Here is a 25,919-nt window from a genome sequence, read left to right on the forward strand (position 1 = left end):
GAGTTGTGTGTTGTTTGTTTTAGATTGATTTGACATGGCAGTGATTGACAGTCCTTTTCCCCAATCACAGGGAGAGACAGGAGACTGACGGACAGCTGAAGGAGATGAAGGACCAGCTGGAGGCTGAACAGTATTTCACGGTACTGTTGACTTCTAGTCACTCTCCCAATGTGTAGAAAGATTTTCCCAAAAGTCCCAGGTTTACCAGAAATCCTGGTTAGAATACCGCTGGGAATTTTTGTTACCAGAGTTTTTGCAACCCTAAGAAAGACTATATTTAGTAGTTTCTCGGTCTAGTAATTCTGCTTTACAGTGTTTGCTATGTCCCAAATGGCACCCTATCCCTATTGACCCTGGTCAAAAGTAGTACATAGGGAATAGCATGCCATTTGGGACATACAGTGGGGCAAAAAAGTATTTAGTCAGCCACCAATTGTGCAAGTTCTACCACTTAAAAAGATGAGAGAGGCCTGTAATTTTCATCATAGGGACACTTCAACTATGACAGACAAAATGAGAAAAGAAATGCTGAAAATCACATTGTAGGATTTTTTATAAATGTATTTGCAAATTATGGTGGAAAATAAGTATTTGGTCAATAACAAAAGTTTATCTCAATACTTTGTTATATAGCCTTTGTTGGCAATGACAGAGGTCAAACCTTTTCAGTAAGTCTTCACAAGGTTTTCACACACTGTTGCTGGTATTTTGGCCCATTCCTCCATGCAGATCTCCTCTAGAGCAGTGATCTTTTGTGGCTGTTGCTAGGCAACACAAACTTTCAACTCCCTCCAAAGATTTTCTATGGGGTTGAGATCTGGAGACTGGCTAGGCCACTCCAGGACCTTGAAATGCTTCTTACGAAGCCACTCCTTCGTTGGCCGGGCGGTGTGTTTGGGATCCTTGTCATGCTGAAAGACCCAGCCACGTTTCATCTTCAACGCCCTTGCTGATGGAAGGAGGTTTTCACTCAAAATCTCACGATACATGGCCCCATTCATTATTTCAGTCGTCCTATTCCCTTTGTCCTGGTCCCTTTGCAGAAAAAGCAGAAAAACAGCCCCAAAGCATGATGTTTCCACCCCCATCCTTCACAGTAGGTATGGTGTTCTTTGAATGCAACTCAGCATTCTTTGTCCTCCAAACAAGACGAGTTGAGTTTTTACCAAAAAGTTATATTTTGGTTTCATCTGACCATATGACATTCTCCCAATCTTCTTCTGGATTATCCAAATGCTCTCTAGCAAACTTCAGATGGGCCTGGACATGTACTGGCTTAAGAAGGGGGACACGTCTGGCACTGCAGGATTTGAGTCCCTGGCGGCGTAGTGTGTTACTGATGGTAGGCTTTGTTACTTTGGTCCCAGCTCTCTGCAGGTCATTCACTAGGCCCCCCCTGTGGTTCTGGGATTTTTGCTCACCGTTCTTGTGATCATTTTGACCCTACGGTGTGAGATCTTGCGTGGAGCCCCAGATCTAGGGAGATTATCAGTGGTCTTGTATGTCTTCCATTTCCTAATAATTGCTCCCACAGTTGATTTCTTCAAACCAAGCTGCTTACCTATTGCAGATTCAGTCTTCCCAGCCTGGTGCAGGTCTACAATTTTGTTTCTGGTGTCCTTCGACAGCTCTTTGGTCTGGGCCATAGTGGAGTTTGGAGTGTGACTGTTTGAGGTTATGGACAGTTGTATTTTATACTGATAACAAGTTCAAACAGGTGCCATTAATACAGGTAACGAGTGGAGGACAGAGGAGCCTCTTAAAGAAGAAGTTACAGGTCTGTGAGAGCCAGAAATCTTGCTTGTTTGTAGGTGACCAAATACTTATTTTCCACCATAATTTGCAAATAAATGCATAAAAAATCTCATTTTGTCTGTCATAGTTGAAGTGTACCTATGATGAAAATTACAGGCCTCTCTCATCTTTTTAAGTGGGAGAACTTGCACAATTGGTGGCTGACTAAATACTTTTTTGCCCCACTGTATGATAGTTGGTGTGTGTTGACGTGGATGTCCTCTGTGCCAGACCCTGTACAAGACCCAGATCTGGGAGCTGAAGGAGGAGTGTGATGAGAGGAACAAGCTGTATAAGGACATTCTGCAGAGACTGGAGGAGTACCAGGAGGAAAGGTACTGGAACAGGATCCGACCATAAACTGTGCCTTGACACTAGGGTTGCGAAATTCCTGTACGTTTTCCCAAAACCGTGATTTCTGGAAACCCTGGGAAAGGGTTCGGAATTTTACAACCCTACCTGAAACTCAATTATATCTTTGTTCACACCACTGAGCCCAGCTGTACTGCACTGGCCTGGTTACACATCCATTGTAGTTGCTGGACCCATGCTGGAAAGAAGCACTTCTAACAAGCTCTTGGAGATTAGTGGCATTAGCACAAAGTTAATCTCTCATGGACAGACTACGTAAACATTCATGGTACCACTTGTGTTTAAGTAGTCTGTCCACAAGTGATTAGCTGTAGCCTCATGTAATAATGTGTTTCATCCTTATCATGGTGAAATGATAGCCTGACAATACTGCAGGTAATATGATCAGAGCGTAACCTAACCTCTTGTGATGCCTAGTCTACAGGGGATGTGCCATCAATCACCATATCACAAACACAATGATCTTCGAGAATCTGACCAAATTACACAAGATGTTTGATTATTAGCACACACTGTAAATTCACACAGACAGACTTTAAGCTCTAAACTCCTGTTACAGCCAGCCCGGAGATCTCATTTTATCTCAATATCAAATCATTTCTGGGTAATAATTAAGGGGCAGCAGCGTAGCCTAGTGGTTAGAGCGTTGGACTAGTAACCGAAAGGGTGCAAGATCAAAGCCCCGAGCTGACAAGGTACAAATCTGTCATTCTGCCCCTGAACAAGGCAGTTAACCCACTGTTCCTAGGCTGTCATTGAAAATAAGAATAACTGACATGCCTAGTTGAATAAAGGTATATATATATTTTTTTTTTAAGTACCTTACTGTCATTGTTTTCAATTCAAATGGTGGGAGGGGAAAACTGAAAACTAGCTGTTATTGGCAGAGAACTCTCTTATTCGTCTATTAACTAATTTACCGCCTGGTGTTGTCACCAGGCAGGCCAAAACGCCATCCCACCAAAACAGGCTGACACTAAACAGCTCTTAGACTATTATACTAAAAGGATCATCATTTTCACAATTTCACAATATTATTCTATCCTCATTGTGTGGAAATATACTGTATATAAAACACAGTAATATCACTTTTATGACTTGACTGCACCTAAAATAGAAGTGAAAATGGAACTCATTGATATACGCTACCGTTTAAAAGTTTGGGGTCACTTAGAAATGTCCTTGTTTTTGAAGAAAAGCACATGTTTTTTTGTCCATTACAATAACATGAAATTGATGTTAGAAATATAGTGTAGACATTGTTTAGAAATATAGTGTAGACACTGTTTAGAAATATAGTGTAGACTATAGTGTAGACATTGTTAATGTTGTAAATGACTATTGTCATTTACATAGGCCTGTTATCAGCAACCATCACTCCTGTGTTCCAATGGCATGTTGTGTTAGCTAATCCAGGTTTATAATTTTAAAAGTCTAATTGATCATTAGAAAACCCTTTTGCAATTATGTTAGCACAGCTGAAAACTGGTGTACTGATATAAAAGATGCAATTAAACTGGACTTCTTTCGACTAGTTGAGTGTCTGGAGCATCAGCATTTGTGGGTTTGGTTACAGGCTCAAAATGGCCAGAAACAAAGACACTTTCTTCTGAAACTCGTCAGTCTATTCTTGTTCTGAGAAATTAAGGCTATTCCATGCAAGAAATTGCCAAGGAACTGAAGATCTCGTACAACGCTGTGTACTACTCTCTTCACAGAACAGCACAAACTGGCCTTAACCAGAATAGAAAGAGGAGAAGAAAATTAAATAAAGAATTTAAAAAATATATATTAAAAAATCAGCTGTTTCCAGCTACAATAGTCATTTACAACATTTACAGTGTCTACACTGTATTTCTGATAAATTTTTATGTTATTTTAATGGACAAAAAAAAATTGCTTTCCTTTCAAAAACAAGGACATTTCTAAGTGACAGCAAACTTTTGACCTGTAGTGTACTAAGGCCTAACCTTCTCCTAGGCCAGCCTTCTCCTATTACAACGTTTGGCAATGCAAGATTAATGTATTCCTAGGTCAAGTGACCGTCCCGACATACAGTACAGGACACTGATGTCATTAGCTTCATTTTCCCATATATACTGCACAGATTGCACCAGACCAGGATTTTCCTGGAATTTCGGGATTTCCTTTTTGGCCTTCCAGCGACTGCTCTGACATAAAGCACTGGACTAGATTCAGTCATTTTCCCACACTAGTGTCAGTATTTTTCCAAATCCCCACATTCCCTGGTATTCCGGGTCTTCCTTCCCACAGGGATTCCCTGGCAGCACAGCTGGGGGTGAGCCTAACCAAGGTGGACTCTGAACAGCTGGCGCGTTCCATCGCCGAGGAGCAGTATTCCGATTTGGAGAAGGAGAAGATCATGAAGGAGCTGGAGATCAAGGACATGATGGCCCGACACAGGCAGGAGCTAGGGGACAAGGAGGCCACCATCGGCTCGGTGAGGGGGGGATGGGTTGGAGCGAGAGACAGAGCGGGGAGGAAGAGAGAGGGAGAGAGACTGAGGCTTGAGTTTAGTCAGTCAAATAAGAATGTTGTCAAAGAGAGGGTGTCACTGAATACTTTTGAGACCTGTACTTGGTGTCTGTAATGCTCACCTATCATCTGTGGCCCCCTACAGTTGGAGGAGTCCAACCGCACCCTGACCGTGGATGTGGCCAACCTGGCCAATGAGAAAGAGGAGCTCAATAACCAACTGAAGGAGATACAGCAACGTGAGTATCCCCCCCCCCCCTCCCCCCACTCGCCCTTCCTACTTTGAGCCCAGGTCCACAGTGTCCAGAATGTTCCAGAAATGTTGTGGGAATGCTTGTTCTTGGTTTGGTGATGGAGGAGTCCATGTGCTCTCAAGGTCCTCACAGTATCCAGAATGTTACCGGATGTGGTGATCGGAATGTTTGGCCAGATTGTTCCAGGGGTGTTATCAGAAGGTTTGGTATTGGTTTTGTTCAGAGCTCCAGAAGGCCAGGGAGGAGGAGAGACATATGAACAGTGTGAAGATGTCCTTCGAGAAGAATCTGCAGACGGAGAGAACACTTAAGATACAGGTGAGGGACTGTTTGGATGTGTATCACATATGAGCTATCTGGCTAGAAAGCACTGGTTAGCTACAAATAGTGGCTGTAAAAGTCGTGTCGCCCTTTCCCAACCAAGACCACGTTATTGGTATGGGTAATGGTGAGCATAACACGTTAGCTCCTGGAGTACAAAGTATCGGGGGTTCATGTTCCTGAGTACAGCAGAACAGATACAAAACTAAAATGTTACATATTATGCAATATATAGAGTCAGTTTCCTAGAATCTCCATCAAAAGCGCCTTTTGTTCCAGGACTTGCCTGAATCGTGTGTCCGGGAAACCAGCCCATAAGGTATTTTTCATTGAGAATATACACAACTTGACACAACTGTGGGACGCATTGGAGTCAACATGGGCCAGCATCCCTGTGGAACGATTTTGACACCTTGTGGAGTCCGTGTCCCAACAAATTGAGGCTGTTCTACGTGCAAACATTAGGAAGGTGTTCCTAATGTTTTGTACACTCAGTGTATATTGCGGAGTCCATTCCATCCCCATAACATATTGTTTATATGTATGGCTGTATCCACCAGGCGGTCAACAAGCTGTCTGAAATCATGAACCGGAGGGAGGCGATGCGTGCTGGTCACCGCCACGATGACACCCTGGACATGCGCAGGAAGGAGAAGGAGAACAGGAAGCTACAGCTGGAGCTGAGATCGGAGAAGGAGAAACTCAACAGCACCATCATAAAGTACCAAAGAGAGATAAACGATATGCAGGCGGTCAGTCTATAACATAACCACAACCTTACACTAACCATCATGCAACCACTTAAACAGGTAGTCAGTCCAACCAAAGCACAACCACAACCTTGTACTAGGTTGGGCTCCCGAGTGGCACAGTGGTCTAAGGCACTGCATCTCAGTGCTAGAGGCGTCACAACAGACCCTGGTTAGATTCCAGGCTGTATCACAACCGGCCGTGATTGAGAGTCCCATAGGGCGGCGCACAATCGGCCCAGCATCGTAAGGGTTTGGCCGGGGTAGGCTATCATTGTAAATAAGAAATTGTTCTAAACTGACTGTTAAATAAAGGTTAAATAAATAAAATACTAACCATCACACAACCACTCGTTGCTGTGAACATTTTACTATGAGAGCATTTAATTTTCTTATTACTAGGCAGTGCTGTGGGAACAAAGTGAGGCCAGTTGGCTGGAATGGCCTCCCAAAGTCACATCGATATAAAGACCAGTAAATACTACCTACTTGATGCTTCAGCTAAAAGTGTGTGCATGTGTGTTTCCATCAGTGGAGGCTGCTGAGGGGAGGGCAGACTCGTGGTAATGGAATGGCATCAAACACATGGAAACACATGAAAACCACTTATCCACTTATTCCTCTCCAGCCGTTACCGTGAGCCTGTCCTTCCCATTTAAGGTGCCAGCAACCTCCTCTGATTTCCATCTGTACTGTAGGTGTTATCAGACGAGAGCCAGGTGCGCATGGAGCTCCAGATGGCCTTGGACAGTAAGGACAGTGACATTGAGCAGCTGCGCTGTCAGCTGACCTCTCTTAGCATCCACTCTATGGACTCCACCAGCATCAGTAGCAGTAACGACATGGACGACAGCGGTTACCCAGGTAAGACCGGTCTTTCAACCCTTACTTTAACACTGGCCACTTATCTTTTCAAATGGAAACCGTTAATAGGCAGGTGTTACCTTCAAATGTTCAGTGTTTTAACTTGAGCTTTAAATCATATTTACCATTCAAGTCAAAGCACTGAACACTCCTCTCTATCAAGCCCTCTATCCTTCCCTATCTCTCTGTCGCAACACAGTTTTCCTTTTATTTTCCCACCTGTCACTCCCTTATTGACTTCCCAACCCCTTCTTTCACTATGCCTAAACATCTGCCTTGAATACACCTTTAATTCCTTATTCCTTTCTTTCCCTTCGATATCCACTCCCACGCTCCCTCTCTCTCTGTCTGTTGTGATGGTGTAGTGTTCACCGGTCACTCCCAGACCTCCGAATATATGCCTTCCACTACCAGCGCAGGCAGAAATCTGTCAGTATTGCCACCCAGCCCTCCTTTAGAGTGGCTCACCTTCTCTTTGGCTCCGACTCTGAGAATGAGGAGTAGGAGGAAGAGAAAGAGTATGACGTAAATGACAGGCGGTTAGAACATGGCCGCAGACCTTTGGCCCTCACCGATGAGCAGCCGTCCCCAGAGCCTGACCGCAGCGGTGCAGGTGACCCCTCATGGTCAACAAAATACGTACCCTCTCTATCCTGCCTCGGCAGTTTGTCAGTCTGTAACACTCCCGGTAGTGACTCTGCAGTGCAACTACAGTAATAGTGGTTGGTGTTTCACAGCTGTGTGCGGAAAGTCGCAGCCTAACTTTGTGTGGCCCCTGTTAACCTTGAGTTGAGTCAACTCAAACTATGTGGACTTTCAAAATGTTTTCCCGATTTGGAATAGCTCCAGGGTAGGGATCCTGAGCTGCATCTAAAATGGCCCCCTATTCCTTATACAGTGCACTACTTTAACCTGAAATGGTACCATTTTGGATAAGAAATAGGGTGCCATTTTTCTTTCAAGCACCATTAGTAGATTAATTTAGCGAAATAAAAACCTTTGTTGGGAAGGCATGTAAATAACTTATAGAGACAATAATTAGCTACAGAGCATTACATGATGCACGCAACACGTTTCGACAGCAATGGTTTAACTGGTTGAAACAATGAATTGGGCCGTGTGGATTGGCTCCTGACCTCAGCTCTCTGCAGTATTTAACAGAGCTGTAATGAAGCTCATATGAAGCAATATTAATGTACTTCCTGTTTCCTGTATTTAAAACAGATACCAGGCTGGAGGGCTGGCTATCACTTCCTGTGAAGAACACCAAGAGATTTGGATGGGATAGAAGGGTATGGTGCCCCTTCTGCCTCTCTGACTATTCTGTACCTGATTATTGGTCTTTATTGATTATTCCACTGACACGTGAGTCCAACTGTGTGATTTTGTCTTTTTCCCTGCTCTCTCTTTCTTTCTCAGTACGTGGTGGTAAGCAGTAAGAAGATCTTGTTCTACAATAGTGATCTGGACCGAGAGCAGTCCAACCCCTACATGATCCTAGACATTGAGTGAGTCACAAAGCTTGTTTGTCCTCATTTGACCTTTTTTTCCCTCACTGCTTCTATTGAGATGCCTATCATTGTTCCATTCTATCCTCCATGCAGTAAGCTGTTCCACGTCCGACCAGTCACTCAAACAGACGTGTACCGCGCTGACACCAAAGAAATCCCCAGGATATTCCAGGTGACAACTCACAATGACATCAATATCTTGTCTTCAAGACTTTCAACCGAATCCTCATTTACAGAAACGTAACATATCATCTGCTCCTTATTCCTCTTCCATCTCTCCACCTCACAGATCCTTTACGCCAATGAGGGCGAGAGCAAGCGGGAGCAGGAGTTTGCGGTGGAGCCGCTGGCGCTGGCGGGCGAGCGCTCGTCCTACGTTAAGCACAAGGGTCACGAGTTTATCCCCACTCTCTACCACCTGCCGTCGAGCTGTGAGGCATGCACGCGGCCCCTGTGGAACGTGTTCAAGCCACCGCCCGCGCTGGAGTGCCGCCGCTGCCACACCAAGTGCCACAAGGACCACTTAGACCGGAATGAGGAGGCCATTGCCCCCTGCAGGGGTCAGTAAGAGGGGAATGGTCACAATATTTAACCCTCCCTTGCCTCCCACATTCCATAAAACTCTATAAACCCAGTGGAGTTCTAAAACCCAGAGGGCTCACTTGCCACAAAATGTGCCACTTTCCCGTCTAGGTTTTATATTTCTGTGGGTGAATGCCACTGGGTTCATAGGGTTTCATGGGCATGTGGGCAAGTGAGGGTTAAATATTATTTATGAGTTTTTGAACAATGGGAATTACTGTTTAGAATGATAGTCCCCCTTGAACATTGCCACTTTAGCGACTGTATTATTAGGACAGTGAAGTTAAAGCACATTTTGCATATTAGTCAGTTTTCTTTAAATTAAATGTTTTCCTGTATTAGTGTATTTACTAACTTTAAACCTCCTGCCTTAGTGAACTACGACATATCCACGGCCAAAGACCTACTCCTATTGGCCGGCTCTCAGGAGGAGCAGCAGCGATGGGTCAGCCGGCTAATCAGACGCATCCCGAGGAAATACCCTGGACCCGCCTCCGTGGCCCAAGCCCCCGAGCCACCCTCCCACTCCTCCCACCGACTCTCCCCTGGCGCCTCCCCCCGCAACTCTCCAAGCCTGTCCTCCCACCGCGGAGCCATCAAGGTCCAGCCCAGTCGCCAGCAGACTCAGCCTGCAGGGAAGCCCAGGTAAGACTATTGATGGGTAAAGAGGGTGGCTTTCAGACTTGGGTTCAAACTGTTTTGGAAATCTTTCAAATACATTCAGCATTTGCTTGAGCCTGGAATGCCAGATCGGCGGTGTTTGCGCTTTTGGGGCTATGAAGATACAAGTGTCATACATCATTCTTTAGCTTAGAACCTTGGTAATCGAACCGCTTTGTCCGATTCACAATAGGCTTTACAGCGAAAGCATAGCATGTGATTGTCTGAGGACAGTGCCCCGCATACACCACCATTAAAAACATTTTTCAAACCAGCAGAGGCGTCACAAAAATCTGAAATAGCGCTAAAATAAATCACTTACCTTTAAAGATCTTCCTCTGTTTGCAATTCCAAGGGTCTACACAACAAATGGTCGTTTTGTTCGGTGAAGTCCTTCTTTATATTCCCAAAAAAGTCAGTTTTGTTGGTGCGTTTGATTCAGTAATCCACCCATTCCACTCGTTCAACATGCAGACAAAGGAATCGCAAAAGTTATCGGTAAACTTCGTCCAAACAAGTCAAACAACATTTCTAATCAATCCTCAGGTACCCTAATATGTAAATAAACTATCAAATTTAAGACTGAATGTAGTATGTTCAATACCGGAGATAAATAACGAAGTGCGCGTCCTCATTCACGCGCTCCACAAGACTAGAGTCCTAATGAGGGACACCTTGAAAAACTACAACGACTTGTTAATTTTTCAAAAAACAAGCTTGGAACCTTTTCTAAAGACTGTTGACATCCAGTGGAAGGCATAGGTACTGCAATCTGGGCGCTTTTTTGGTTGGAAATCCAATATGCCAACATAGGAATGGCCTGAGAGCTCAAACACATTTTCCGGGATGGATTTTCCTCGGGTGTTTGCCTGCCATATCAGTTCTGTTATACTCACAGACATTATTTTAACAGTTGTAGAAACTTCAGAGTGTTTTCCATCCAATGCATATTCTAGCTTCTGGGCCTGAGTAACAGGCAGTTTACTTTGGGTACGTCAGTAATCCAAACTTCCGAATACCTCCCCTAGCCTTAAGAAGTTTTAAGGTTTCCCATCTCTAGAACTAAGTGGCCTAGCCCGAACCATGAAACACAGCCCCAGACCATTATTCCTCCTCTACCAAACTTTACAGTTGGCACTATGCATTGGGGCAGGTAGCGTTCTCATGGCATCCGCCAAACCCAGATTTGTCCGTCGGACTGCCAGATGGTGAAGTGTGATTCATCACTCCAGAGAACGCATTTCTACTGCTCCAGAGTCCATTGGCGGCAAGCTTTACACCACTCCAGCTGATGCTTGGCATTGCTCATGGTGATCTTAGTCTTGTGTGCGGCTGCTCGGCCATGGAAACCCATTTCATGAAGCTCCCGACGAACAGTTCTTATGCTGACATTGCTCCCAGAGGCAGTTTGGGACTTGTAGTGAGTGTTGCATCTGAGGACAGATTATTTTCACGGGCTACGTGCTTCAGCACTCAGCTGTCCCGTGCTGTGAGCTTGTGTGGCCTACTACTTCATGGCTGAGCCGCTGTTGCTTCGAGACGTTTCCACTTCACAATAACAGCACTTACAGTTGACCGGGGCCACTCTAGAAGGGCAGAAATATATTGACTTGGCCAATGCTTTGATACGGTATACCATTCCATTCTTGTGGGCAGGCTAAGGAGTACTGGTGTCTCTCTGAGGGGTCTTTGGCCTGGTTTGCTAACTACCTCTCTCAAAGAGTGCAGTTTATAAAGTCAGAACATCTTCTGTCTCAGCCACTGCCTGTCACCAAGGGAGTACCCCAAGGCTCGATCCTAAGCCCCACGCTCTTCTCAATTTACATCAACAGCATAGCTCAAGCAGTAGGAAGCTCTCTCTCATCCATTTATATGCAGATGGTACAGTCTTATACTCAGCTGGACCCTCCTCAGATTTTGTGTTAAATGCTCTACAACAAAGATTTCTTATTGTCCAACAAGCTATCTCTGCCCTTAACCTTGTTCTGAACACCTCCAAAACAAAGGTAATGTGGTTTGGTAAGAAGAATGCCCCTCTCCCCACTGCTGTGATTACTACCTCTGAGGGTTTAGAGCTTGAGGTAGCCACCTCATACAAGTACTTGGGAGTATGGACCTTCCTTCTGTCAGCACATATCAAAGCTGCAGGCCAAAGTTAAATCTAGACTTGGTTTCCTCTATTGTAATCGCTCCTCTTTCACCCCTGCTGCCAAACTAACCCTGATTCAGATGACCATCCTACCCATGCTAGATTACGGAGACGAATTTATAGATTGGCAGGCAAGGGTTCTCTCCAGCGGCTAGATGTTCTTTACCATTCGGCCATCAGATTTGCCACAAATGCTCCTTTATAGGACACATCACTGCACTCTATACTCCTCTGGAAACTGGTCATCTCTATATACCCGTCTCAATGCTTATTTGTAAAACCCTCTAAGGCCTCACTCCCCATTATCTGACATAACTACATACAACACCCATTCTGCCAGTCACATTCTGTTAATGGACCCCAAAGCACACACATCCCTGGGTTGCTCCTCTTTTCAGTTCGCTGCAGCTAGCGACGAGAACAAGCTGCAAAAAACAGTCAACCTGGACAGTGGTATCTCCATCTCTTCATTCAAAGACTCAATCATGGACAATCTTACTGACAGTTGTGGCTGCTTCGCATGATATATTGTTGTCTTTACCTTCTTGCCCTTTTGTGCTGTTGTCTGTGCCTATTAATGTTTGTACCATGTTTTGTGCTACTACCATGTTGTGTTGTTACAAAGTTGTTGTCATGTTGTGTTGCTGCCATGCTATGTTGTTGTCTTAGGTCTCTCTTTATGTAGTGTTGTGGTGTCTCGTCGTAGATGTGTGTTTTTTGTCATATATATATATATATATACCTGTATATATATGTATGTATACCTGTATATATGGTGTGCCTAGAGTGTCAAGAGTATTTGATAGATTTTCATTACTATTTGAACCCTTGATTTGCTAGGTTTGTGTGTAAACCTGGGTTGTGTTCAATAATCCACAACTGTGCAAAATGTTTTGCAGCGCGAAGCAAAAACCAGTGTTCTTTTTGGATATGTTCAGGTTGTACCTTCCCATTTTAAAATGTTTTCTTCCTACTGAACATGGCCCTGGTTAAAATAAACAAGATGGATATACAGCTATTCATAAATCAGATGTGTGTTACTGATATTGGATTTGCTTTTCATTGCAAATATAACATCTGTCCGTTTGGTCAACACAGCATACTCTTACTTACTGACTGACTTTATTGTCCCATGGGGAAATTTTGTTGCAGGGTCATTTAAACACATTTAAAGTGGCGTTCAAATACAAAACCAAATTGACAATACAACTTTGATAACAGTTACATTCCAATAAAAATAATAATAGGAAGAAATAAGAAATAAAACATTAAATATAAAAGAAGAAAAGCCTGCTGGCCTTACGGAGTCAATGGGAACATTCGCCCAAGCTATTTAGGAGGGATATCACATCTGGCACAAATGATTGTCTCGTTCTATTTTTCCTGCTGAGGGGTGCCCTATACCTGCGCCCAGAGGGGAGTAGTTCAAAGTTCAGGTACAGGGGGTGACTTGGGTCTAAAATGATTTTGTGAGCCTTACAGAGGGCCCTGACCTTAAAGATGACATCCAGGCCTGTCTGTTTGACCCCAAGTCTCTCTTCATCTCACCTAGGGATGGGTATCGTTAAGATTTGAACGGTATTGCTACTCTTATCGATACTGCTTATCGATCTGGTACTTTAACGGTATTCTTATCGGTTCTTTTTGTAATTTTTTACGAGAAAAAAAACTAACCAAATTAAGAACTGAATTAACATTGCTTTATTTTCTGAAATGTAAAATAAACAATTATTTACAGCAAAATAAACAGCATTGTTTTGAACAAATCACTATTAAAGACTACGGTTGTGATGATGGAAATGTAAAACAAATTAAATAAACAATATTTTCCTGCAAAAGATAATACAGTGGTATAGAACAACACGGATGGGGCATGCAGGTAGGCTGCAAAAGGACTTACAGTTCTTAGCAGTTCTTCTGTTTTACACTGCCCTGGTGTGGAGGACCTTCTGTTTTACACTGTCCTGGTGTGGAGGACCTTCTGTTTTACACTGTCCTGGTGTGGAGGACCTTCTGTTTTACACTGTCCTGGTGTGGAGGACCTTCTGTTGTACACTGCCCTGGTGTGGAGGACCTTCTGTTTTACACTGTCCTGGTGTGGAGGACCTTCTGTTGTACACTGTCCTGGTGTGGAGGACCTTCTGTTGTACACTGCCCTGGTGTGGAGGACCTTCTGTTTTACACTGTCCTGGTGTGGAGGACCTTCTGTTGTACACTGTCCTGGTGTGGAGGACCTTCTGTTGTACACTGTCCTGCTGTGGAGGACCTTCTGTTGTACACTGCCCTGGTGTGGAGGACCTTCTGTTGTACACTGTCCTGGTGTGGAGGACCTTCTGTTGTACACTGTCCTGGTGTGGAGGACCTTCTGTTTTACACTGCCCTGGTGTGGAGGACCTTCTGTTGTACACTGTCCTGGTGTGGAGGACCTTCTGTTGTACACTGCCCTGGTGTGGAGAACCTTCTGTTGTACACTGCCCTGGTGTGGGGGACCTTCTGTTGTACACTGCCCTGGTGTGGAGGACCTTCTGTTTTACACTGTCCTGGTGTGGAGGACCACCTGTTGTACACTGTCCTGGTGTGAAGGACCTTCTGTTTTACACTGCCCTGGTGTGGAGGACCTTCTGTTGTACACTGTCCTGGTGTGGAGGACCTTCTGTTGTACACTGTCCTGGTGTGGAGGACTTTCTGTTGTACATTGTCCTGGTGTGGAGGACCTTCTGTTGTACACTGTCCTGGTGTGGAGGACCTTCTGTTTTACACTGTCCTGGTGTGGAGGACCTTCTGTTTTACACTGCCCTGGTGTGGAGGACCTTCTGTTGTACACTGTCCTGGTGTGGAGGACCTTCTGTTGTACACTGTCCTGGTGTGGAGGACCTTCTGTTGTACACTGCCCTGGTGTGGAGGACCTTCTGTTTTACACTGTCCTGGTGTGGAGGACCTTCTGTTTTACACTGTCCTGGTGTGGAGGACCTTCTGTTGTACACTGCCCTGGTGTGGAGGACCTTCTGTTGTACACTGTCCTGGTGTAGAGGACCTTCTGTTGTACACTGCCCTGGTGTGGAGAACCTTCTGTTGTACACTGTCCTGGTGTGGATGACCTTCTGTTTTACACTGTCCTGGTGTGGAGGACATTCTGCTTTACACTGCCCTGGTGTGGAGGACCTTCTGTTGTACACTGCCCTGGTGTGGAGGACCACCTGTTTTACACTGTCCTGGTGTGGAACCCTTCTGTTTTACACTGTCCTGGTGTGGAGGACCTTCTGTTTTACACAGCCCTGGTGTGGAGGACCTTCTGTTTTACACTGTCCTGGTGTGGAGGACCTTCTGTTTTACACTGCCCTGGTGTGGAGGACCTTCTGTTTTACACTGCCCTGGTGTGGAGGACCTTCTGTTGTACACTGTCCTGGTGTGGAGGACCTTCTGTTGTACACTGTCCTGGTGTGGAGGACCTTCTGTTTTACACTGTCCTGGTGTGGAGGACCTTCTGTTGTACACTGCCCTGGTGTGGAGGACCTTCTGTTTTACACTGCCCTGGTGTGGAGGACCTTCTGTTTTACACTGCTCTGGTGTGGAGGACCTTCTGTTGTACACTGCCCTGGTGTGGAGGACATTCTGCTTTACACTGCCCTGGTGTGGAGGACCTTCTGTTGTACACTGTCCTGGTGTGGAGGACCTTCTGTTGTACACTGTCCTGGTGTGGAGGACCTTCTGTTGTACACTGCCCTGGTGTGGATGACCTTCTGTTGTACACTGCCCTGGTGTGGAGGACCTTCTGTTTTACACTGTCCTGGTGTGGAGGACCTTCTGTTGTACACTGTCCTGGTGTGGAGGACCTTATGTTGTACACTGTCCTGGTGTGGAGGACCTTCTGTTGTACACTGTCCTGGTGTGGAGGACCTTCTGTTGTACACTGTCCTGGTGTGGAGGACCTTATGTTGTACACTGTCCTGGTGTGGAGGACCTTCTGTTGTACACTGTCCTGGTGTGGAGGACCTTCTGTTGTACACTGTCCTGGTGTGGAGGACCTTCTGTTTTACACTGTCCTGGTGTGGAGGACCTTCTGTTGTACACTGTCCTGGTGTGGAGGACCTTCTGTTTTACACTGTCCTGGTGTGGAGGACCTTCTGTTTTACACTGCCCTGGTGTGGAGGACCTTCTGTTGTACACTGTCCTGGTGTGGAGGACCTTCTGTTGTACACTGTCCTGGTGTGGAGGACCATCTGTTGTACACTGCCCTGGTGTGGAGGACCTTCTGTTTTACACTGTCCTGGTGTGGAGGACCTTCTGTTTTACACTGTCCTGGTGTGGAGGACCTTCTGTTGTACACTGCCCTGGTGTGGAGGACCTTCTGTTGTACACTGTCCTGGTGTGGAGGACCTTCTGTTGTACACTGCCCTGGTGTGGAGAACCTTCTGTTGTACACTGTCCTGGTGTGGAGGACCTTCTGTTTTACACTGTCCTGGTGTGGAGGACATTCTGCTTTACACTGCCCTGGTGTGGAGGACCTTCTGTTTTACACTGCCCTGGTGTGGAGGACCTTCTGTTGTACACTGTCTTGGTGTGGAGGACCTTCTGTTTTACACTGTCCTGGTGTGGAGGACCACCTGTTGTACACTGTCCTGGTGTGGAGGACCTTCTGTTGTACACTGCCCTGGTGTGGAGGACCACCTGTTTTACACTGCCCTGGTGTGGAGGACCTTCTGTTTTACACTGTCCTGGTGTGGAGGACCTTCTGTTTTACACTGCCCTGGTGTGGAGGACCTTCTGTTGTACACTGTCCTGGTGTGGAGGACCTTCTGTTTTACACTGCCCTGGTGTGGAGGACCTTCTGTTGTACACTGTCCTGGTGTGGAGGACCTTCTGTTGTACACTGTCCTGGTGTGGAGGACCTTCTGTTTTACACTGTCCTGGTGTGGAGGACCTTCTGTTGTACACTGCCCTGGTGTGGAGGACCTTCTGTTTTACACTGCCCTGGTGTGGAGGACCTTCTGTTTTACACTGCTCTGGTGTGGAGGACCTTCTGTTGTACACTGCCCTGGTGTGGATGACCTTCTGTTTTACACTGCCCTGGTGTGGAGGACCTTCTGTTGTACACTGTCCTGGTGTGGAGGACCTTCTGTGTTACACTGTCCTGGTGTGGAGGACCTTCTGTTTTACACTGTCCTGGTGTGGGGGACCTTCTGTTGTACACTGCCCTGGTGTGGAGGACCTTCTGTTGTACACTGTCCTGATGTGGAGGACCTTCTGTTTTACACTGCCCTGGTGTGGGGGACCTTCTGTTGTACACTGCCCTGGTGTGGAGGACCTTCTGTTTTACACTGTCCTGGTGTGGAGGACCTTCTGTTTTACACTGTCCTGGTGTGGAGGACCTTCTGTTGTACACTACCCTGGTGTGGAGGACCACCTGTTTTACACTGTCCTGGTGTGGAGGACCTTCTGTATTACACTGTCCTGGTGTGGAGGACCTTCTGTTGTACACTGTCCTGGTGTGGATGACCTTCTGTTTTACACTGCCCTGGTGTGGAGGACCTTCTGTTGTACACTGTCCTGGTGTGGAGGACCTTCTGTTTTACACTGCCCTGGTGTGGAGGACCACCTGTTTTACACTGTCCTGGTGTGGAGGACCACCTGTTTTACACTGTCCTGGTGTGGAGGACCTTCTGTTTTACACTGTCCTGGTGTGGAGGACCTTCTGTTTTACACTGTCCTGGTGTGGAGGACCTTCTGTTTTACACTGTCCTGGTGTGGAGGACCTTCTGTTTTACACTGTCCTGGTGTGGAGGACCTTCTGTTTTACACTGTCCTGGTGTGGAGGACCTTCTGTTTTACACTGTCCTGGTGTGGAGGACCTTCTGTTGTACACTGCCCTGGTGTGGAGGACCTTCTGTTTTACACTGCCCTGGTGTGGAGGACCACCTGTTTTACACTGTCCTGGTGTGGAGGACCTTCTGTTTTACACTGTCCTGGTGTGGAGGACCTTCTGTTTTACACTGTCCTGGTGTGGAGGACCTTCTGTTTTACACTGTCCTGGTGTGGAGGACCTTCTGTTTTACACTGTCCTGGTGTGGAGGACCTTCTGTTGTACACTGCCCTGGTGTGGAGGACCTTCTGTTGTACACTGCCCTGGTGTGGAGGACCACCTGTTTTACACTGTCCTGGTGTGGAGGACCTTCTGTTTTACACTGTCCTGGTGTGGAGGACCTTCTGTTTTACACTGTCCTGGTGTGGAGGACCTTCTGTTTTACACTGTCCTGGTGTGGAGGACCTTCTGTTTTACACTGTCCTGGTGTGGAGGACCTTATATTTTACACTGTCCTGGTGTGGGGGACCTTCTGTTGTACACTGTCCTGATGTGGAGGACCTTCTGTTTTACACTGCCCTGGTGTGGGGACCTTCTGTTGTACACTGCCCTGGTGTGGAGGACCTTCTGTTTTACACTGTCCTGGTGTGGAGGACCTTCTGTTTTACACTGTCCTGGTGTGGAGGACCACCTGTTGTACACTGTCCTGGTGTGGAGGACCTTCTGTTGTACACTGCCCTGGTGTGGAGGACCACCTGTTTTACACTGTCCTGGTGTGGAGGACCTTCTGTTTTACACTGTCCTGGTGTGGAGGACCTTCTGTTTTACACTGTCCTGGTGTGGAGGACCTTCTGTTTTACACTGTCCTGGTGTGGAGGACCTTCTGTTTTACACTGTCCTGGTGTGGAGGACCTTCTGTTGTACACTGCCCTGGTGTGGAGGACCTTCTGTTTTACACTGCCCTGGTGTGGAGGACCACCTGTTTTACACTGTCCTGGTGTGGAGGACCTTCTGTTTTACACTGTCCTGGTGTGGAGGACCTTCTGTTTTACACTGTCCTGGTGTGGAGGATCTTCTGTTTTACACTGTCCTGGTGTGGAGGACCTTCTGTTTTACACTGTCCTGGTGTGGAGGACCTTATATTTTACACTGTCCTGGTGTGGAGGACCTTCTGTTGTACACTGCCCTGGTGTGGAGGACCTTCTGTTTTACACTGCCCTAGTGTGGAGGACCTTCTGTTTTACACTGCTCTGGTGTGGAGGACCTTCTGTTGTACACTGCCCTGGTGTGGAGGACCTTCTGTTTTACACTGTCCTGGTGTGGAGGACCTTCTGTTGTACACTCTCCTGGTGTGGAGGACCTTCTGTTTTACACTGTCCTGGGGTGGAAGACCTTCTGTTTTACACTGTCCTGGTGTGGGGGACCTTCTGTTGTACACTGTCCTGATGTGGAGGACCTTCTGTTTTACACTGCCCTGGTGTGGGGACCTTCTGTTGTACGCTGCCCTGGTGTGGAGGACCTTCTGTTTTACACTGTCCTGGTGTGGAGGACCTTCTGTTTTACACTGTCCTGGTGTGGAGGACCACCTGTTGTACACTGTCCTGGTGTGGAGGACCTTCTGTTGTACACTGCCCTGGTGTGGAGGACCACCTGTTTTACACTGTCCTGGTGTGGAGGACCTTCTGTTTTACACTGTCCTGGTGTGGAGGACCTTCTGTTTTACACTGTCCTGGTGTGGAGGACCTTCTGTTTTACACTGTCCTGGTGTGGAGGACCTTCTGTTTTACACTGCCCTAGTGTGGAGGACCTTCTGTTTTACACTGCTCTGGTGTGGAGGACCTTCTGTTGTACACTGCCCTGGTGTGGAGGACCTTCTGTTTTACACTGTCCTGGTGTGGAGGACCTTCTGTTGTACACTCTCCTGGTGTGGAGGACCTTCTGTTTTACACTGTCCTGGGGTGGAAGACCTTCTGTTTTACACTGTCCTGGTGTGGGGGACCTTCTGTTGTACACTGTCCTGATGTGGAGGACCTTCTGTTGTACACTGTCCTGGTGTGGAGGACCTTCTGTTGTACACTGTCCTGGTGTGGAGGACCTTCTGTTTTACACTGTCCTGGTGTGGAGGACCTTCTGTTGTACACTGTCCTGGTGTGGAGGACCTTCTGTTTTACACTGTCCTGGTGTGGAGGACCTTCTGTTTTACACTGCCCTGGTGTGGAGGACCTTCTGTTGTACACTGTCCTGGTGTGGAGGACCTTCTGTTGTACACTGTCCTGGTGTGGAGGACCATCTGTTGTACACTGCCCTGGTGTGGAGGACCTTCTGTTTTACACTGTCCTGGTGTGGAGGACCTTCTGTTTTACACTGTCCTGGTGTGGAGGACCTTCTGTTGTACACTGCCCTGGTGTGGAGGACCTTCTGTTGTACACTGTCCTGGTGTGGAGGACCTTCTGTTGTACACTGCCCTGGTGTGGAGAACCTTCTGTTGTACACTGTCCTGGTGTGGAGGACCTTCTGTTTTACACTGTCCTGGTGTGGAGGACATTCTGCTTTACACTGCCCTGGTGTGGAGGACCTTCTGTTTTACACTGCCCTGGTGTGGAGGACCTTCTGTTGTACACTGTCTTGGTGTGGAGGACCTTCTGTTTTACACTGTCCTGGTGTGGAGGACCACCTGTTGTACACTGTCCTGGTGTGGAGGACCTTCTGTTGTACACTGCCCTGGTGTGGAGGACCACCTGTTTTACACTGTCCTGGTGTGGAGGACCTTCTGTTTTACACTGTCCTGGTGTGGAGGACCTTCTGTTTTACACTGCCCTGGTGTGGAGGACCTTCTGTTGTACACTGTCCTGGTGTGGAGGACCTTCTGTTTTACACTGCCCTGGTGTGGAGGACCTTCTGTTGTACACTGTCCTGGTGTGGAGGACCTTCTGTTGTACACTGTCCTGGTGTGGAGGACCTTCTGTTTTACACTGTCCTGGTGTGGAGGACCTTCTGTTGTACACTGCCCTGGTGTGGAGGACCTTCTGTTTTACACTGCCCTGGTGTGGAGGACCTTCTGTTTTACACTGCTCTGGTGTGGAGGACCTTCTGTTGTACACTGCCCTGGTGTGGATGACCTTCTGTTTTACACTGCCCTGGTGTGGAGGACCTTCTGTTGTACACTGTCCTGGTGTGGAGGACCTTCTGTGTTACACTGTCCTGGTGTGGAGGACCTTCTGTTTTACACTGTCCTGGTGTGGGGGACCTTCTGTTGTACACTGCCCTGGTGTGGAGGACCTTCTGTTGTACACTGTCCTGATGTGGAGGACCTTCTGTTTTACACTGCCCTGGTGTGGGGGACCTTCTGTTGTACACTGCCCTGGTGTGGAGGACCTTCTGTTTTACACTGTCCTGGTGTGGAGGACCTTCTGTTTTACACTGTCCTGGTGTGGAGGACCTTCTGTTGTACACTACCCTGGTGTGGAGGACCACCTGTTTTACACTGTCCTGGTGTGGAGGACCTTCTGTATTACACTGTCCTGGTGTGGAGGACCTTCTGTTGTACACTGTCCTGGTGTGGATGACCTTCTGTTTTACACTGCCCTGGTGTGGAGGACCTTCTGTTGTACACTGTCCTGGTGTGGAGGACCTTCTGTTTTACACTGCCCTGGTGTGGAGGACCACCTGTTTTACACTGTCCTGGTGTGGAGGACCACCTGTTTTACACTGTCCTGGTGTGGAGGACCTTCTGTTTTACACTGTCCTGGTGTGGAGGACCTTCTGTTTTACACTGTCCTGGTGTGGAGGACCTTCTGTTTTACACTGTCCTGGTGTGGAGGACCTTCTGTTTTACACTGTCCTGGTGTGGAGGACCTTCTGTTTACACTGTCCTGGTGTGGAGGACCTTCTGTTTTACACTGTCCTGGTGTGGAGGACCTTCTGTTGTACACTGCCCTGGTGTGGAGGACCTTCTGTTTTACACTGCCCTGGTGTGGAGGACCACCTGTTTTACACTGTCCTGGTGTGGAGGACCTTCTGTTTTACACTGTCCTGGTGTGGAGGACCTTCTGTTTTACACTGTCCTGGTGTGGAGGATCTTCTGTTTTACACTGTCCTGGTGTGGAGGACCTTCTGTTTTACACTGTCCTGGTGTGGAGGACCTTATATTTTACACTGTCCTGGTGTGGAGGACCTTCTGTTGTACACTGCCCTGGTGTGGAGGACCTTCTGTTTTACACTGCCCTAGTGTGGAGGACCTTCTGTTTTACACTGCTCTGGTGTGGAGGACCTTCTGTTGTACACTGCCCTGGTGTGGAGGACCTTCTGTTTTACACTGTCCTGGTGTGGAGGACCTTCTGTTGTACACTCTCCTGGTGTGGAGGACCTTCTGTTTTACACTGTCCTGGGGTGGAAGACCTTCTGTTTTACACTGTCCTGGTGTGGGGGACCTTCTGTTGTACACTGTCCTGATGTGGAGGACCTTCTGTTTTACACTGCCCTGGTGTGGGGACCTTCTGTTGTACGCTGCCCTGGTGTGGAGGACCTTCTGTTTTACACTGTCCTGGTGTGGAGGACCTTCTGTTTTACACTGTCCTGGTGTGGAGGACCACCTGTTGTACACTGTCCTGGTGTGGAGGACCTTCTGTTGTACACTGCCCTGGTGTGGAGGACCACCTGTTTTACACTGTCCTGGTGTGGAGGACCTTCTGTTTTACACTGTCCTGGTGTGGAGGACCTTCTGTTTTACACTGTCCTGGTGTGGAGGACCTTCTGTTTTACACTGTCCTGGTGTGGAGGACCTTCTGTTTTACACTGCCCTAGTGTGGAGGACCTTCTGTTTTACACTGCTCTGGTGTGGAGGACCTTCTGTTGTACACTGCCCTGGTGTGGAGGACCTTCTGTTTTACACTGTCCTGGTGTGGAGGACCTTCTGTTGTACACTCTCCTGGTGTGGAGGACCTTCTGTTTTACACTGTCCTGGGGTGGAAGACCTTCTGTTTTACACTGTCCTGGTGTGGGGGACCTTCTGTTGTACACTGTCCTGATGTGGAGGACCTTCTGTTGTACACTGTCCTGGTGTGGAGGACCTTCTGTTGTACACTGTCCTGGTGTGGAGGACCTTCTGTTTTACACTGTCCTGGTGTGGAGGACCTTCTGTTGTACACTGTCCTGGTGTGGAGGACCTTCTGTTTTACACTGTCCTGGTGTGGAGGACCTTCTGTTTTACACTGCCCTGGTGTGGAGGACCTTCTGTTGTACACTGTCCTGGTGTGGAGGACCTTCTGTTGTACACTGTCCTGGTGTGGAGGACCATCTGTTGTACACTGCCCTGGTGTGGAGGACCTTCTGTTTTACACTGTCCTGGTGTGGAGGACCTTCTGTTTTACACTGTCCTGGGACCTGGTGGGAGGACCTTCTGTTGTACACTGCCCTGGTGTGGAGGAACCTTCTGTTGTACACTGTCTTGGTGTGGAGGACCTTCTGTTTATACACTGTCCCTGGTGTGGAGGACCATTCTGTTGTACACTGTCCTGGTGTGGAGGACCTTCTGTTACACTGCCCTGGTGTGGAGGACACTTCTGTTTTACACTGTCCTGGTGTGGAGGACCTTCTGTTTTACACTGTCCTGGTGTGGAGGACCTTCTGTTTACACTGTCCTGGTGTGGAGGACCTTCTGTTGTACACTGTCCTGGTGTGGAGGACCTACTGTTTTACACTGCCCTGGTGTGGAGGACCTTCTGTTGTACACTGTCCTGGTGTGGAGGACCTTCTGTTGTACACTGCCCTGGTGTGGAGGACCTTCTGTTTTACACTGTCCTGGTGTGGAGGACCTTCTGTTTGTACACTGCCCCTGGTGTGGAGGACCTTCTGTTGTACACTGTCCTGGTGTGGAGGACCTTCTGTTTTACACTGCTCTGGTGTGGAGGACCTTCTGTTGTACACTGTCCTGGTGTGGAGGACCTTCTGTTTTACACTGCCCTGGTGTGGAGGACCTTCTGTTGTACACTGTCCTGGTGTGGAGGACCTTCTGTGTTACACTGTCCCTGGTGTGGAGGACCTTCTGTTTTACACTGTCCTGGTGTGGGGGACCTTCTGTTGTACACCTGCCCTGGTGTGGAGGACCTTCTGTTGTACACTGTCCTGATGTGGAGGACCTTCTGTTTACACTGCCCTGGTGTGGGGACCTTCTGTTGTACACTGCCCTGTGTGGAGGACCTTCTGTTTTACACTGTCCTGGTGTGGAGGACCTTCTGTTTGTACACTGTCCTGGTGTGGAGGACCTTCTGTTGTACACTACCTGGTGTGGAGGACCACCCGTTTACACTGTCCTGGTGTGGAGGGACCTTCCTGTATTACACTGTCCTGGTGTGGAGGACCTTCTGTTGTACAGCTGTCCTGGTGTGGAGGACCTTCTGTTGTACACTGTCCCTGGTGTGGATGACCTTCTGTTTACACTGCCCTGTGTGGAGGACCTTCTGTTGTACACTGTCCTGCGTGTGGAGGACCTTCTGTTTTACACTGCCCTGGTGTGGAGGACCACTGTTTTACACTGTCCTGGTGTGGAGGGACCACCTGTTTTTACACTGTCCTGGTGTGGAGGACCTTCTGTTTAACACTGTCCTGGTGTGGAGGACCTTCTGTTTTACACTGTCCTGGTGTGGAGGACCTTCTGTTTTACACTGTCCTGGTGTGGAGGACCTTCTGTTTTACACTGTCCCTGGTGTGGAGGACCTTCTGTTTTACACTGTCCTGGTGTGGAGGACCTTCTGTTTTACCACTGTCCTGGTGTGGAGGACCTTCTGTTGTACACTGCCCTGGTGTGGAGACCTTCTGTTTTACACTGCCTGGTGTGGAGGACCTTCTGTTTACACTGTCCTGGTGTGGAGGACCTGGTGGTAGGAGACCAGCCTGTTTTAACACTGTCCTGGTGTGGAGGACCTTCTGTTTTACACTGTCCTGGTGTGGAGGACTTCTGTTTTCACACTGTCCTGGTGTGGAGGACCTTCTGTTTTACACTGTCCTGATGTGGAGGACCTTCTGTTTTACACTGTCCTGTGTGGATGACCTTCTGTTTTACACTGTCCTGGTGTGGAGGACCTTCTGGTTTACAACTGTCCTGGTGTGGAGGACCTTCTGTTGTACACTGCCCTGGTGTGGGAGGACCTTCTGTTTTACACTGCCCTGGTGTGGAGGACCACCTGTTTTACACTGTCCTGGGTGTGGAGGACCTTCTGTTTACACTGTCCTGGTGTGGAGGACCTTCTGGTTTTACACTGTCCTGGTGTGGAGGACCTTCTGTTTTACACTGTCCTGGTGTGGAGGACCTTCTGTTTACAACTGTCCTGGTGTGGAGGACCTTATATTTACACGGTCCTGGTGTGGGGGACCTTCTGTTGTACACTGTCCTGATGTGGAGGACCTTCTGTTTTACACTGCCCGGTGTGGGAACCTTCTGTTGTACACTGCCCTGGGTGTGGAGGACCTTCTGTTTTACACTGTCCTGGTGTGGAGGACCTTCTGTTTTACACTGTCCTGGTGTGGAGGACCACCTGTTGTACACTGTCCTGGTGTGGAGGACCTTCTGTTGTACACTGCCCTGGTGTGGAGGACCACCTGTTTTACACTGTCCTGGTGTGGAGGACCTTCTGTTTTACACTGTCCTGGTGTGGAGGACCTTCTGTTTTACACTGCCCTGGTGTGGAGGACCTTCTGTTTTACACTGCCCTGGTGTGGAGGACCTTCTGTTTTACACTGCCCTGGTGTGGAGGACCTTCTGTTGTACACTGTCCTGGTGCGGAGGACCTTCTGTTGTACATTGTCCTGGTGTGGAGGACCTTCTGTTTTACACTGTCCTGGTGTGGAGGACCTTCTGTTGTACACTGCCCTGGTGTGGAGGAACTTCTGTTTTACACTGTCCTGGTGTGGAGGACCTTCTGTTTTACACTGTCCTGGTGTGGAGGACCTTCTGTTTTACACTGTCCTGGTGTGGAGGACCTTCTGTTTTACACTGTCCTGGTGTGGAGGACCTTCTGTTTTACACTGTCCTGGTGTGGAGGACCTTCTGTTTTACACTGCCCTGGTGTGGAGGACCACCTGTTTTACACTGTCCTGGTGTGGAGGACCACCTGTTTTACACTGTCCTGGTGTGGAGGACCTTCTGTTTTACACTGTCCTGGTGTGGAGGACCTTCTGTTTTACACTGTCCTGGTGTGGAGGATCTTCTGTTTTACACTGTCCTGGTGTGGAGGACCTTCTGTTTTACACTGTCCTGGTGTGGAGGACCTTATATTTTACACTGTCCTGGTGTGGAGGACCTTCTGTTGTACACTGCCCTGGTGTGGAGGACCTTCTGTTTTACACTGCCCTAGTGTGGAGGACCTTCTG

General features: G+C 47.8%; 1 protein-coding gene across 2 annotated transcripts in view; it reads left to right on the forward strand.

Annotated features, from left to right (window-relative positions):
* LOC109866154 (rho-associated protein kinase 2-like) overlaps nucleotides 1–25,919 on the forward strand; it is a 74,206-nt gene that overhangs the window by 41,349 nt on the left and 6,938 nt on the right. For both annotated transcript variants that reach the window (XM_020454717.2, XM_031800832.1), the window contains 12 exons: nucleotides 71–140; nucleotides 2,026–2,129; nucleotides 4,441–4,627; nucleotides 4,808–4,901; nucleotides 5,140–5,234; nucleotides 5,798–5,989; nucleotides 6,685–6,850; nucleotides 8,075–8,142; nucleotides 8,270–8,358; nucleotides 8,455–8,533; nucleotides 8,651–8,921; nucleotides 9,318–9,588. In XM_020454717.2, the coding sequence (XP_020310306.2) occupies nucleotides 71–140; nucleotides 2,026–2,129; nucleotides 4,441–4,627; nucleotides 4,808–4,901; nucleotides 5,140–5,234; nucleotides 5,798–5,989; nucleotides 6,685–6,850; nucleotides 8,075–8,142; nucleotides 8,270–8,358; nucleotides 8,455–8,533; nucleotides 8,651–8,921; nucleotides 9,318–9,588 (1,686 nt within the window). The remainder of the gene's footprint in view (nucleotides 1–70; nucleotides 141–2,025; nucleotides 2,130–4,440; nucleotides 4,628–4,807; nucleotides 4,902–5,139; nucleotides 5,235–5,797; nucleotides 5,990–6,684; nucleotides 6,851–8,074; nucleotides 8,143–8,269; nucleotides 8,359–8,454; nucleotides 8,534–8,650; nucleotides 8,922–9,317; nucleotides 9,589–25,919) is intronic.

The sequence above is a fragment of the Oncorhynchus kisutch genome, linkage group LG21 (genome assembly GCF_002021735.2).
Source record: "Oncorhynchus kisutch isolate 150728-3 linkage group LG21, Okis_V2, whole genome shotgun sequence".
NCBI classification, from domain to species: domain Eukaryota; kingdom Metazoa; phylum Chordata; class Actinopteri; order Salmoniformes; family Salmonidae; genus Oncorhynchus; species Oncorhynchus kisutch.